General features: G+C 46.4%; 1 protein-coding gene across 5 annotated transcripts in view; it reads left to right on the forward strand.

Moving 5' to 3' along the window:
* The window catches only part of LOC137325263 (coiled-coil domain-containing protein 158-like), a 137,979-nt gene that overhangs the window by 33,704 nt on the left and 90,005 nt on the right, over positions 1-14,270 (forward strand). For 4 of the 5 annotated variants that reach the window (XM_067990174.1, XM_067990183.1, XM_067990146.1 and 1 more), the window contains exon 7: positions 7,947-8,274. In XM_067990174.1, the coding sequence (XP_067846275.1) occupies positions 7,947-8,274 (328 nt within the window). The remainder of the gene's footprint in view (positions 1-7,946; positions 8,275-14,270) is intronic. The other variant, XM_067990164.1, reaches the window with a different exon arrangement.

The following is a 14,270-nucleotide window of genomic DNA, read 5'->3' on the forward strand; positions in this document are numbered from 1 at the left end:
TGCATGTTTCCCTCCAAGTCACACACCATCCCGACTTGGAAATATATCGCCGTTCCATCATCGTCGCTGGGTCGAAATTCTGAAACTCCCTTCCTAACAGCACTGTGGGAGAACCTTCACCACACCGACTGCAGCGGTTCAAGAAGGCAGCTCACCACCACCTTCTCAAGGGCAATTAGGGATGGGCCATAAATGCTGGCCTTGTCAGCGCCGCCCACATCCCACGAACGAATAAAAAAAAATAGGGTATGAAGTTTTAAATAAGTTTCAGTCTGGTTTGATGGAAATGGCCTTTTCCAGGCCTGTACTTACATTGGATATATCGATTGGGGGGTTTATTAGGTTCCTCTGGTGATGTGTCATGGTTAACCATTGTTTCCTGTAGCTTGCTTGATTGCCTTTGGGAGTCAGGAATAAGAGATTTTTCTGAAATTAGGCCTTTTGTCCTTTTCCTTGCTCATTATTAGCGATTAGGTTGGGTGGAGCACATGGTTACAGTGTTTAACAGCTAGGATTGAACATTATTGGGCTTTTTCACCTTAGGTCACACACTGAATGGAGAAAAGCACTAAACCTGACTCACTCAATCTATAGCAGTCTGAAGGAGGCCCAGCTCAAAATTTTCTACCATATGTAATTTAGTGCGTACAAACTTCATAAATTCCACCCAACCCTGTGGAAAAATTGAACACTCCAGCACGCATTCTGATTCTGATCCTGCCTGAACCTCCAGCCTTTCTGGGTGCAGTTCCTGGAGGCCATCAGAACTGGCCATGCTATATCCATAACTAACCAATTGCTAGCAAGGCAAGGAACCCCTGCTACTCATAGATTTGCCCAGCTTTTGCTTTAAGTGGCAGGAAAGTGCATCCCTCATCACTCCAAACTTGTGGATGAAGAAGCTGCGAGACATCAAGCAGAGCAAGTGATGGACTGCCTAAAGCAGGAACTAGGAAAACATCAGGAAGTATGAGCCTTCCTGCACCCAAGCCCCTACCGCAAGGGACCTGCAAGCTACCATATGAATCAACACAACCCCACCCCAATCATATCCCCTTCCTCCCACAGATACCAGGTCTGCCCAGTACAAGGCCCAAAATGACTGTTACCTATGTAACCTGAGCTCCCCTGATAAGGAATGACCCTGACCCTATCACTTAGCAACCCCACACAAGTGTGCACAATTGTATGGCTGTACATGACCATAAATTATGTAATCTGCAAAGCAGCATGGACTCTGTTATTCTGTATTCTATTCATGACCTGAAAACCAGTGTATACTTGTGAAGTTCAATAATAACATAAAATAATTTGAAAATAATATATTTTGGGGTTCGGATAACTACAGCTATTCGGATTTTATTGTGATTTTAGACATCATCTGAATTTAGGGATTGTTGCTTTCAGAATCCAGTATTTTCCATATCTTACAATAATCAAGCTCTTAAATGTGAACAATCTGAGCAGACTGTAACTCCACATTCCCAACCATCTGCAACCTGGCCATTTTTTTTGTAGGCATCTAGTGGTGATGGGCTCAATAGGCATATCATGTCTGGCACTCTGATCTGGTGGGAGACAGGACCAGCTGAATTAGAGTAACACAAAGCAGCCTCCAGCTTAAGTAAACTATTGTTTTTAGGAGAACTCTCCAATTTTCTCCCCTCTTTTGAATACATTGACCATCTGCCAGGGTGTACTTCCACATGCCTCAGCTGCCCCTCTGGTACATTGTCCAAGCAGCCATTCTTTATGGAAGGCTATTTAACTGTGAGGGACAACACGGTTGTCATATTTATTCTTCCAGCAGGTATTCCTTCCAGCACTGGAAGCCATCAGGTGTGGGATGTCTGCTGATTTTTTTTCCCCTCATTCCGTCCCTGCCCAAAGCTACTGAAGCCACTTGTAGCACTCTGAAACGAGGTAGGTGTAAATCAGTTAATTCGGTACAGGCCAGGGATTGCAACTGGAGGATTCCTCGCCTATGTGGCTCAGTAGCACACCAGGCTGTATATTTTGTCTAGTAAGAGAAACCTTGTCTTTTTTAAAAAGAAATTGTAGTCTCTCTTTTCTCCATTATTCTCTTGCCCCCCTCTCTCCAGAAGTCTCCATGCATTAACAATCTATTCCAGTGCAAACCCTGCTGACGCCTCAGCTGATGCTGCAGTATGACCAACCACCAGAAGATGTGCAGTGGTGGTCCTGGGCAAGTGTCCCTTGCTCATCAATCTTCTGTAGTGTTCCCATTTGCATTTTGCTGCTTGTTTAATGCAAAAATCATATTTGATTGTCCTGGATTGATTTAAAGTTGTTAACTGTGTCCACAGACACGTAAATAACAAAAGAAATATCAGGCTAGGGATAAGGACACTAAGGGAGGCATGATATAAACTCACAGGTAATGACAGCGAAATGGCAGAAATACTGAATAACTACTTTGCCTCAGTATTTACCAGGGAGACTAACAAGGTGGGCATGACATTAGAAGATGAGATCAAAAAAGATATAAAAACATTTAAGATACACAGCGAGTGGTTATGATCTGGAATGCATTGCCAGGTTGGTGGTGGAGGTAGATTCAATCGTAGCTTTCAAAAGGGAATTCGAAAAGCATACAAAGGGAAAAAATTTGCAGGGCTACGGGGATAGGGCGGGGGAATGGGACTAGTTGGATTGCTCTTGCAGAGAGCCGGCACAAACTTGATGGGCCGAACTGCCTCCTTCCGTGCTGTAACCATTCTATGATAGAAAGGGGGGTAGCATAGTGTTTATGTTACTGGACTAGTAATCCAGAGGCCTGGTCTAATAATCTGCAGTCATGAGTTCAAATCCTGCTATGGCAGCTGGGGAATTTAAATTCAATTAATTAAATAAAATCTGGAATAAGTAAAACTAGTATCAGTAATGGTGGCCATGAAACTATCGGATTGTTGTAAAAACCCATCTGGTTCACTAAAGTCCTTTAGGGAAGGAAACCTGCTATCCTTACCCGGTCTGGCCTATATGTAACTCCAGACCCACAGCAATGTGGTTGATTCTTAATCGCCCTCTGATATGGCCTAGCAAGCCACTCAGTTGTACGATCTCACCACAAAAAGTCAGAAGAATAAAACCGGACGGACCACCCGGCATCGGACACGACAAAGGTGAACCAAGCCCAGTCGACCCTGCAAAGTCCTCCTCACTAACATCTGGGGACTTGTGCCAAAATTGGGAGAGCTGTCCCACAGACCAGTCAAGCAACAGCCTGACATAGCCATACTCACAGAATCATACCTTTCAGCCAACGTCCCAGACACTTCCATTGCCATCTCTGGGTATGTCCTGTCCCACCGGTACGACAGACCCACCAGAGGTGGTGGTACAGTGATATACAGTCAGGAGAGAGTGGCCCTGGGAGTCCTCAACATTGACTCTGGACACCATGAAATCTCATGGCATCAGGACAAACATGGGCAAGGAAACCTCCTGCTGATTACCACCTACCGTCCTCCCTCAACTGATGAATCAGTCCTCCTCCATGTTGAGCACCATTTGGAGGAAGCACTGAGGATAGCAAGGGCACAGGGGGTACTCTGGGTGGGGGACTTCAATGTCCATCACTAAGAGTGGCTCAGTAGCATCACTACTGACCGAGATGGCTGAGTCCTGAAGGACATAGCTGCCGGACTGGGCTTGCGGCAGGTGGTGAGTGAACCAACACGAGGGAGAAACCTACTTGACCTCGTCCTCACCAATCTACCTGATGCAGATGCATCTGTCCATGACAGTATCGGTAGGAGTGACCATCGTACAGTCCTTGCGGAGACAAAGTCCCGTCTTTACACTGAGGACACCATCCAACATGTTGTGTGGCACTACCACCGTGCTAAATGGGATAGATTCAGAACAGATCCAGCAGCTCAAAACTGGGCATCCATGAGGTGCTGTGGGCCATCAGCAGCAGCAGAATTGTATTCCAGCACAATCTGTAACCTCATGGCCCGGCATATTGCTCACTCGACCATTACCAACAAGCCAGGGGATCAACCCTGGTTCAATGAGGAGTGTAGAAGAGCAGCACCAGGCCTACCTAAAAATAAGGTGCCAACCTGGTGAAACTACAGCTCAGGACGACATGCATTCTAATCAGCAGAAGCAACATGCTATAGACAGAGCTAAGCGATTCCACAATCAACGGATCAGATCAAAGCTCTGCAGTCCTGCCACATCCAGTCGTGAATGGTGGTGGACAATTAAACAACTAATGGGAGGAGGAGGCTCTGTAAACATCCCCATCCTAAATGATGGCAATGTCCAGCACGTGAGTGCAAAAGAGAAGGCTGAAGCGTTTGCAACCATCTTCAGCCAGAAGTGCCGAGTAGATGATCCATCTCGGCCTCCTCCCGATATCCCCACCATCACAGAAGCCAGTCTTCAGCCAATTCGATTCACTCCACGTGATATCAAGAAACTGGATACAGCAAAGGCTATGGGCCCCGACAACATCCCAGCTGTAGTGCTGAAGACTTGTGCCCCAGAACTAGCCGTGCCTCTAGCCAAACTGTTCCAGTACAGCTACAGGCACTGGCATCTACCCGACAATGTGGAAAATTGCCCAGGTATGCCCTGTCCACAAATAGGACAATTCCAATCCAGCCAATTACTGCCCCATCAGTATACTTTCATTCATCAGCAAAGTAATGGAAGGTGTCGTCGACAGTCCTATCAAGCGGCACTTACTCACCAATAACCTGCTCACCGATGCTCAGTTTGGGTTCCATAGAACCATAGAAAAGATACAGCACAGAAGAGGGCCATTCAGCCCATCGTGTCCGCACCGGCTCCAAGAACAACCAGGTGCCCATTCTAATCCCAATTCTGGCAGGACCACTCGGCTCCCGACCTCATTACAGCCTTGGTGCAAACATAGGCAAAAGAGCTGAATTCCAGAGGTGAGGTGAGAGTGACTGCCCTTGACATCAAGGCAGCATTTGACCGAGTGTGGCACCAAGGAGCCCTAGCAAAATTGAAGTCATTGGGAATCAGGGAAAACTCTCCAGTGGCTGGAGTCATACCTAGCACAAAGGAAGATGGTAATGGTTGTTGGAGGCCAATCATCTCAGCCCCAGGACATTGCTGCATGAGTTCCTCAGGGCAGTGTCCTAGGCCCAAGCACCTTCAACTGCTTCATCACTGACCTTCCCTCTATCATAAGATCAGAAATGGGGATGTTTGCTGATGATTGCACAGTGTTCAGTTCCATTCACAACCCCACAAATAATGAAGCAGTCCTTGCCTGCATGCAGCAAGACCTGGACAACATCCTGGCTTGGGCTGATAAGTGGCAAGTAACATTTGCGCCAAACAAGTGCCAGGCAATGACCATCCCAACAAGAGAGTCTAACCACCTCCCCTTGACATTCAATGGCATAACCATCACCGAATCCTGCACCAACAACATTCTGGGGGGGTCACCATTGACCAGAAACTTAACTGGACCTGCCACAGAAATACTGTGGCTACAACAGCAGGTCAGAGTCTGGGTATTCTGTGGCGAGTGTCTCACCTCCTGACTCCCCAACATCTTTCCACCATCTACAAGGCACACATCAGGAGTGTGATGGAATACTCTCCACTTGCCTGGATGAGTGCAGCTCTCAAGAAGTTCGACACCATCCAGGACAAAGCAGCCCGCTTGATTGGCACCCCATCCACCACCCTAAACATTCACTCCCTTCACCACCGGCGCACCGTGGCTGCAGTGTGTACCATCCACAGGATGCACTGCAACAACTCGCCAAGGCTTCTTCGACAGCACCTCCCAAACCCGTGACCTCTACCACCTAGAAGGACAAGGGCAGCAGGGACATGGGAACAACACCACCTGCACGTTCTCATCCAAGTCACACACCATCCCGACTTGGAAATATTTCGCTGATCCTTCGTCGCTGGGTCAAAATCCTAGAACTCCCTACCTAACAGCACTGTGGGAGAACCTTCATCACACGGACTGCAGCGGTTCAAGAAGGCGGCTCACCACCACCTTTTCGAGCAATTAGGGATGGGCAATAAATGTTGGCCATGCCAGCGACGCCCACATCCCATGAATGAATTTTTTAAAAATTGATAAACTAATCAAAGTTAGAGAGGATAAAACCCCTGGTCCGGGTGGATTTCATTCACGAATATTAAAAGAAGTTAGGGAGGAAATAGCAGAGGCACTATTACATATATATAAAAATTCACTAGAAAAGGGAATAGAGTCAAAGGACTGGTGGACAGCTAATGTTAGGAACATAGGAACAGGAGTAGGCCATTCAGCCGCTCGTGCCTGCTCCGCCATTTGATAAGATCATGGCTGATCTAACGTTGTTCCTATATTTGAAAAGGGAGATGGAACAAGTCCAGGGAACTATAGACCGATTAGCTTAATGTTGGTGGTAGGAAAGAAAATGGAATCTTTACTTAAAGATGTAATAGAAAAACATCTGGAAAATGAAAATAGAAAGCACGAATTTCAGAAGGGAAAGTCATGCTAGACCAACCTGATTGAATTCTTTGAAGAAGTAATGGAAAGAGTAGACAAGGGTAATGCAGTAGATGTAATATATTTGGATTTTCAAAAGGCCTTCAATAAGGTACCGCATTGTAAACTCATGACTACGGTCAGAGCATGTGGAGTCAGGGGACAGGTGGCAGAATGGATAGCAAGCTGGCTACAAAATAGAAAACATAGAGTCGGACTTAAGGTTAGCTATTCAGACTGGCAAAAGGTGGGAAGTGGTGTTCCACAAGGATCGGTGCTGGGACCACTGTTGTTCACAATTTCCATTAATGATTTGGATTTGGGAATCGGAAGTACAATTTCAAAATTTGCGGACGACGCCAAATTGGGGGGTGTAGTTAATACAAAGGAGGAATGCGTCAAAATGCAAGAGGATTAATAAACATGCAGAATGGGCGTGTAATTAGCAAATGAATATCAATATAGATAAATGTGAGGTGGTGCATTTTGGTAGGAAGAATAAGGAGGCCACATATTGCTTGAATAAAAAGAGTCTGAATGGGCTAGAGGAGCAAAGGGATCTAGCGGTATAGATACTCAAATCATAAAGTAGCGACACAGGTTAATGAGGCCATTTAAAAAAAGGCAAATCAAGCACTGCGGCTCATTTCTAGAGGGATAGCATTGAAAAGCAGAGAAGTTATGATGATACCAGAATTGAGAGGATATACTTATCAAGAAAGGCTGAACAATCTGGGGCTGGGGCTCTTTTCTCTAGAAAAGAGAAGGCTGAGGAGTGACCTGATAAAGGTCTTTAAGATAGTGAAAGGGTTTGATAGGGTAGATGTAGAGAAAATGTTTCCACTTGTGGGGAAGTCCAAAACTAGAGGTCATAAATGCAAAATAGTCACTAATAAATCCAATAGGGAAGTCAAGAGAAACTTCTTTACACAAAGAGTGGTAAGAATGTGGAACATGCTACCACAAGGAGTGGTTGAGGCAAATAGCATAGGTACATTTAAGGATACATTTATAGATAGCTTTTTGGCAACCAAAGGTATTAAGGGATATGGGCCAAAGTCAGGTATATGGAGTTAGATCACGGATCAGCCATGACCTTATCAAATGGCGGAGCAGGCACGAGGGGCTGAATGGCCTACTCCTGTTCCTATGTTCCTATGGAGCTGGATTAGTACATGAGGGAGAAATGAATAGAAGGGTATGCAGATAGGGTTAGATGAAGTAGGGAGGGAGGAGGCTCGTGTGGAGCATAAACGCTGGCATAGACCAGTTGGGCCGAATGGCCTGTTTCTGAGCTGTAGTCTTGATATAACCTTTTCCTGTGAAAACCTATTAATCCTTTTCAATACACTGTAGAAATGTGCAAGTAACAGGCTAAGAATTAATGGAACCTTGCAATAGCCATTGCTGAAATCTGTGGTTATGGGTTATATTTCAGACTGAAAGAGAGTCAAGACCAAGGAGAATTGATCTGCAAGCTACACAACACAGTGCAAGACCTCGAAACAGTTAATCGTATGCAAGATGAGACTGTTCGAGATGCCAATACTCAGATTGAGCAACTGAGGAAAAAGGTACATGTCTACGATACTGTGCTAAATGAAATCCATCAAGCACTGATACGTTACGAGGAGTGCACTAGCAAGAAAGTATATGAACATGAAAACATCTGCAGCCTTCATGTCCAGAACATGGGCACAGCAGTGGACAAAGTCCTGAGGGATATGAATGCTGACATTTCCTACCTCAAAGGAAGACTTGGTCCAGTAAGTCATTGTTTTGCAAAGATTTATGATGAAACTATGATACTTCTGCAGCTGTCTATTTGTCAAGCACCCACTCAGTGCCACCTTTGATGTCCTTGTCCCCAGCAAAACCTTTATTCTCTCCCATCCCAATCATTTTCCAAGTATAGCCCCAATCTTCACTTACTCAAGTCCAAGGAGTACAGACTTGAGCTCATCTAGTGCAGAACTGGTTTAGCCATCCAGGGTTACACATACACAAATCTTTGAAGGTGGCAGGACAAGTTGAGAAGGCTGTTTAAAAAAAAAAGCATATCGGATCCTGGGCTTTATTACTGGAGTCATAGAGTACAAAAGCAAGGAAGTTATGCTAAACCTTTATAAAACACTGGTTCAGCCTCAGCTGGAGTATTGTGTTCAATTCTGGGCATCACACTTTAGGAAGGTTTTAAAGGCCTTAGAGAGGGTGCAGAAGAATTTTTTTAGAATGGTGCCAGGGATGAGGGACTTCAGTTATGTGGAAAGACTGGAGAAGCAGGAGTTGTTCTCCTTAGAACAGAGAACGTTTAGAGGTGTTCAAAATGATGAACGGTTTTGATAGAGTAAATAAGGAGAAACTGTTTCCAGTGGCATAAGGGTTGATAACCAGAGGACACAGATTTAAAGTGATCAGCAAAAGAGCCGGAGGCGACATGAGGAAACATTTTTTTACACAGTGAGTTGTAATGATCTGGAATGCGCTGCCTGAAAGGGTGGTGGAAGCAGATTCATTAGTAACTTTCAAAAGGGAATTAGATAAATACTTGAAGGGAAAAAAATTACAGGGCTATGGGGAAAGAGCAGGGGGATGGGACTAATTTGATAACTCTTTTGAAGACCTGGCACAGGCAAGACGGGCCAAATGGCATCCTCCTGTGCTGTACCTACTATGATTACCAGATCCAGCTGGAACACATCACCGCCCCAGCAGTCTACTCTCAATCTCAGCAAAGTGATGGAAGGTGTTGTCGACAGTGCTATCAAGCGGAACTTACTCACCAATAACCTGCTCACCGATGCTCAGTTTGGGTTCCGTCAGGACCACTCGGCTCCAGACCTCATTACAGCCTTGGTCCAAACATGGACAAAAGAGCTGAATTCCAGAGGTGAGGTGAGAGTGACTGCCCTTGACATCAAGACAGCATTTGACCGAGTGTGGCACCGAGGAGCCCTAGTAAAATTGAAGTCAATGGGAATCAGGGGGAAAACTCTCCAGTGGCTGGAGTCATACCTAGCACAAAGGAAGATGGTAATGGTTGTTGGAGGCCAATCATCTCAGCCTCAGGACATTGCTTCAGGAGTTCCTCAGGGCAGTGTCATAGGCCCAACCATCTTCAGCTGCTTCATCAATGACCTTCCCTCCATCATAAGGTCAGAAATGAGGATGTTCGCTGATGATTGCACAGTGTTCAGTTCCATTCGCAACCCCTCAGATAATGAAGCAGTCCGTGCCCGCATGCAGCAAGACCTGGACAACATCCAGGCTTGGGTTGATAAATGGCAAATAACATTTGCGCCAGACAAGTGCCAGGCAATGACCACCTCCAACAAGAGAGAGTCGAACCACCTCCCCTTGACATTCAACGGCATTACCATCGCCGAATCCCCCACCATCAACATCCTGGGGGTCACCATTGACCAGAAACTTAACTGGACCAGCCACATAAATACTGTGGCTACAAGAGCAGGTCAGAGGCTGGGTATTCTGCGGCGAGTGACTCACCTCCTGACTCCCCAAAGCCTTTCCACCATCTACAAGGCACAAGTCAGGAGTGTGATGGAATACTCTCCACTTGCCTGGATGAGTGCAGCTCCAACAACACTCAAGAAGCTCGACACCATCCAGGACAAAGCAGCCCAGTTGATTGGCACCCCATCCACCGCCCTAAAGATTCACTCGCTTCACCACCGGCGCACAGTGGCTGCAGTGTGTACCATCCACAGAATGCACTGCAGCAACTTGCCAAGGCTTCTTCGACAGCACCTCCCAAACCCGCGACCTCTACCATCTAGAAGGACAAGAGCTGCAGGCACATGGGAACAACACCACTTGCACGTTCCCCTCCAAGTCACATACCATCCCGACTTGGAAATATATCGCCGTTCCTTCATCGTCGCTGGGTCAAAATCCTGGAACTCCCTTCCTAACAGCACTGTGGGAGAACCTTCACCACATGGACTGCAGCGGTTCAAGAAGCGGCTCACCACCACCACCTCAAGGGCAATTAGGGATGGGCAATAAATGCTGGCCTCGCCAGCAACGCCCACATCCCATGAATGAATAAAAAAAAACATCAAGCACTATCGGGTCTCACTTTCCTCTGCCAAAACCACCCACTTGTACAGGATCACCCTGGGGAGCACCCCTGACTTCTGTTCTCCTTTACCAACCATTTCCTTAAACCCCTCTCCCCTCCCTCACCTCCAACAACAAGTGCGAGGAGTTCATCTGCTTAGTTACCTCTGCTGCCTTCACCCCATTTTTCCCCCTACCCTAGCTCTGACCTCACATCTCTCGTCTCTCTCCGATCTCCCATCATGCACTCTCCGAGCTCACCTTGTTGATGAGACTCACCTTCTGCTCCCTTGACCCATTTCCTCTAAGGTGCTGACCACTCAACTTCCCTTCTTGGTACCCTGCTAGCTAACACAGTAAATGGTTCCCTCTTCTCGGGCACTGTCTCCCCACTCCCCCCCTTCAAAACTGCTGTCATCCCCACTCCTCAAAAAACTCCTCTTGACCCCTCTGTCCTTGGAAACTACTGCCTGAGCTTCATTCTCTCTTTCTTCTCCAATCCTTATGACCTCCCAAATCTGTGCCAATCTTTCCCACAACTTCCTGTTTGAATCTCTCCAATCAAGTTTCTGCCATGCCTCAACAATGAAACAGCCCTAATCAAAGTCACAAATAACATTCTGTGTTACTGTGACCATGGTGCATTATTCTTCCTTATTCTTCTCCATCTCACTTCAGCTGATGACATAACCAACCACACCATCCTCCTCCAACACTTCTCCTCCATTGTCCAACTCAGTGCGATTGCCCTAACTTTGTTCCATCAACAAGACCACCTACTTCCACCTCCGTAACATCGCCCGTCTCCGCCCCTGCCTCAGCTCATCTACTGTTGAAACCCTCATCCATGCCTTTGTTATCTCCAGACTGGACTATTCCAATGCTCTCCTGGCCGACCTTCTATCTTCCACCCTCCATAAACTTGAGCTCATCCAAAACTCTGCTGCCCGTATTCTAACTTGCACCAAGTCCTATTAACCCATCACCCCTGTGCTCGCTGACCTTCATTGGCTCCCGGTCTGGGAACGCCTCGATTTTAAAATTCTCATCCTTGTTTTCAAATCCCTCCATGGCCTTGCCCCTCCCTATCGCTGTAACCTCCTCCAGCCCTCCATTCCTCCGAGATCCTGCACTCCTCCAATTCTTGCCTCTTGCGCATCCCTGATTTTCATCGTTCCACCACTGGCGGCTGTGCCTTCAGCTGCCTAGGCCCTAAGCTCTGGAATTCCCTCCCTAAACCTGTCCTCCTCTCTGCCTCGCTCTTCTCTTTTAAGATGCTCCTTAAAACCTACCTCTTTGCCTGTCCTAATACCTGCTTATGTGGCTCGGTGTCAAATTTTGTTTAATAATCGCTTCTGTGAAGCACTTTGGGACATTTTACTACGTTAAAGGGGCTATATAAATGCAAGTTGCTATTGTTTGTTCCACTCATACTTTCCAATTGTAGCTGGAGCATCTCCAGCAATGACTTCTTTTCCTGCCCCTGCACCATTATGCCTTGACTTCCCCCAAGGATCTATCTTTGTCCCACTCCTCTTCCTCATAAATGCCGTCCCTTGGTGATGACATCCAAAGACATGGGGTCAGCTTCCACATTTACGCTGGCAACGTCCAGCTGTACCTCTCCAACACCCCTCTCGCCCCCTCCATTGCCTTGTTGTCAGATTGCTTGCCCGACATCCAGTCTTGGATGAGCTGCAATTTCCTCCAGTTGAATTTTGGTAAGGCTTAAACGACCATCTTCGGTCCTTGCCACAAACTCCTTACCCTTGCTACTAATTCCATTCCTCTCCCCAGCCACTCTCCGCCTGAACAAGACTGTTCGTAATCTTAGCATCCTATTCGATTCTGCGCTGAGTTTCTGACCCCATATCTTCTCCGTCACAGAGATACATGTCTTTGTGACCTCCAGACTCGATCGGCCAACCTCCGAGCCTCCGTAGCCCACTCAATACTCTCCATATCCTATTCCACATTAAGTCTTGCTCACCTATCACCCCCCCCCCCCACCCCCATTGCCACTGACCTACATTGGCTCTTGACCAATCAAGTGCTAATAGTTAGGGATTGATCAGATGCTGACCAGGACTTTCCTCATTTTTGCGCCATTGTAATTTTAACAGTAGTTGACAAGTGCATACTGCCAGACTTCTGGCCTCAGCTAGGCTCCTTCCCAACTTTCAGCCTGTCTCACTGCTTCTTTTCCTGGAATTGGCCCACTTCCCACTGCAGTTGACCTCTGTATTTTCCTCAGGAACTGACCTTGAATTTCCCTCTTCCGCCATGTTGCAGTGCCATTTTAAGGCTACAGTTTCAGATCTACTGCACGAGCGATTGAAAGACAATCGAGCCTGGAGATGAATACATTCTAGCTCAGGTGCCCATCTTGCTGTGCTCGCCGACCTACATTGGTTCCCGGCCCGACAATGCCTCGATTTTAAAATTTTCATCCTTGTTTTCAAATCCCTCCGTGGCCTCGCTCCTTCCTATCTCTGTGACCTCCTCCAGCCCAGAACTCTCCAAAATCTCTGCGCTCCTCCAATTCAGGCCTCTTGCATAGTTTCATCGGTCTACCATTGAAGGCCATGCCTTCAGCTGCTTAGGCTCTAAGCTCTGGAATTCCCTCCCTAAATCTCTCTGCCCGTCTATCTCTCTCTCCTCCTTTAAGATGCTCCTTAAAACCTACCTCTTTGACCAAGCTTTTATCACTTGTCCTAGATCTCCTTATGTGGAGAAAATGTACCAAATTTTGTTGGATAATGCTCCTGTGTAGCGCCTTAGGATTTTTTGCTATGTTAAAGGCGCTATATAAATGCAAATTGTTGTTGTTGCTTCTAAGCTTTAATAGAGATGCAAAATACAAGGAACTGGGTGTATCAACATTGATTTTTCACCTCTTGCATTCTGGGTTTAAATCCAGCCCAGGGTGATGGGAAGGAAGTCTCCTCTGTCTGCTGGTTATAAGGATCCCATGTGAAATGAGTTTGGATGGTATCAACCCATAATAGGCATGAGCCTACAGCACAAACCTGCCTGCGTTTGGTACCAGTTATCAAGTTCACTCAGAGAGGCCAAGAACGGCTGGTGTGGAAAATGAAAAAATGTCACATTGCTGCAGTGGGTAGTGGACATTGTTGTGATGAACTGTGCATCTGGTTGGGCATGTTGGAACTGTGCATCTGACCTTACAATAGGAAGAGTTCTATTCCCTAGCACTAACATCCTGCACTTTGATGAGTGCATTAGATTTTTTTTAAAAAGGTGTAAAAGATTATAAATTGAATAAGGGAATTAATAAATCCAATAGGGAATTCAGGGGAAACTTCTCTACCCAAAGAGTGATAAGATTGTGGAATGCGCCACCACAAGATGAAGTTGAGGCAAATAGTATGGATGCATTTAAAGGGAAGCTAGATAAGCACACGAGGGAGAAAGGAATAAAAAGGTATGCTAATAGGGTTAGATGAAGTAGGGAGGGAGGAGGCTCCCGTGGAGCATAAACAACGACATAGACCAGTTGGGCTGAATGGTCTGTTTCTGTGCTGTAGACTCGATGTAAATCAGTAAATGATTAGAAAGAGAGGCGGATATACAGATGATGAGGAAGCAGAGAGAAAGAGATTTTTAAAAAGATGGAGAGAGAAAGTAGACAAACAGCGAAATCGATACAACAGTGTGAAAA

The sequence above is a fragment of the Heptranchias perlo genome, chromosome 1, assembly GCF_035084215.1.
Source record: "Heptranchias perlo isolate sHepPer1 chromosome 1, sHepPer1.hap1, whole genome shotgun sequence".
NCBI classification, from domain to species: domain Eukaryota; kingdom Metazoa; phylum Chordata; class Chondrichthyes; order Hexanchiformes; family Hexanchidae; genus Heptranchias; species Heptranchias perlo.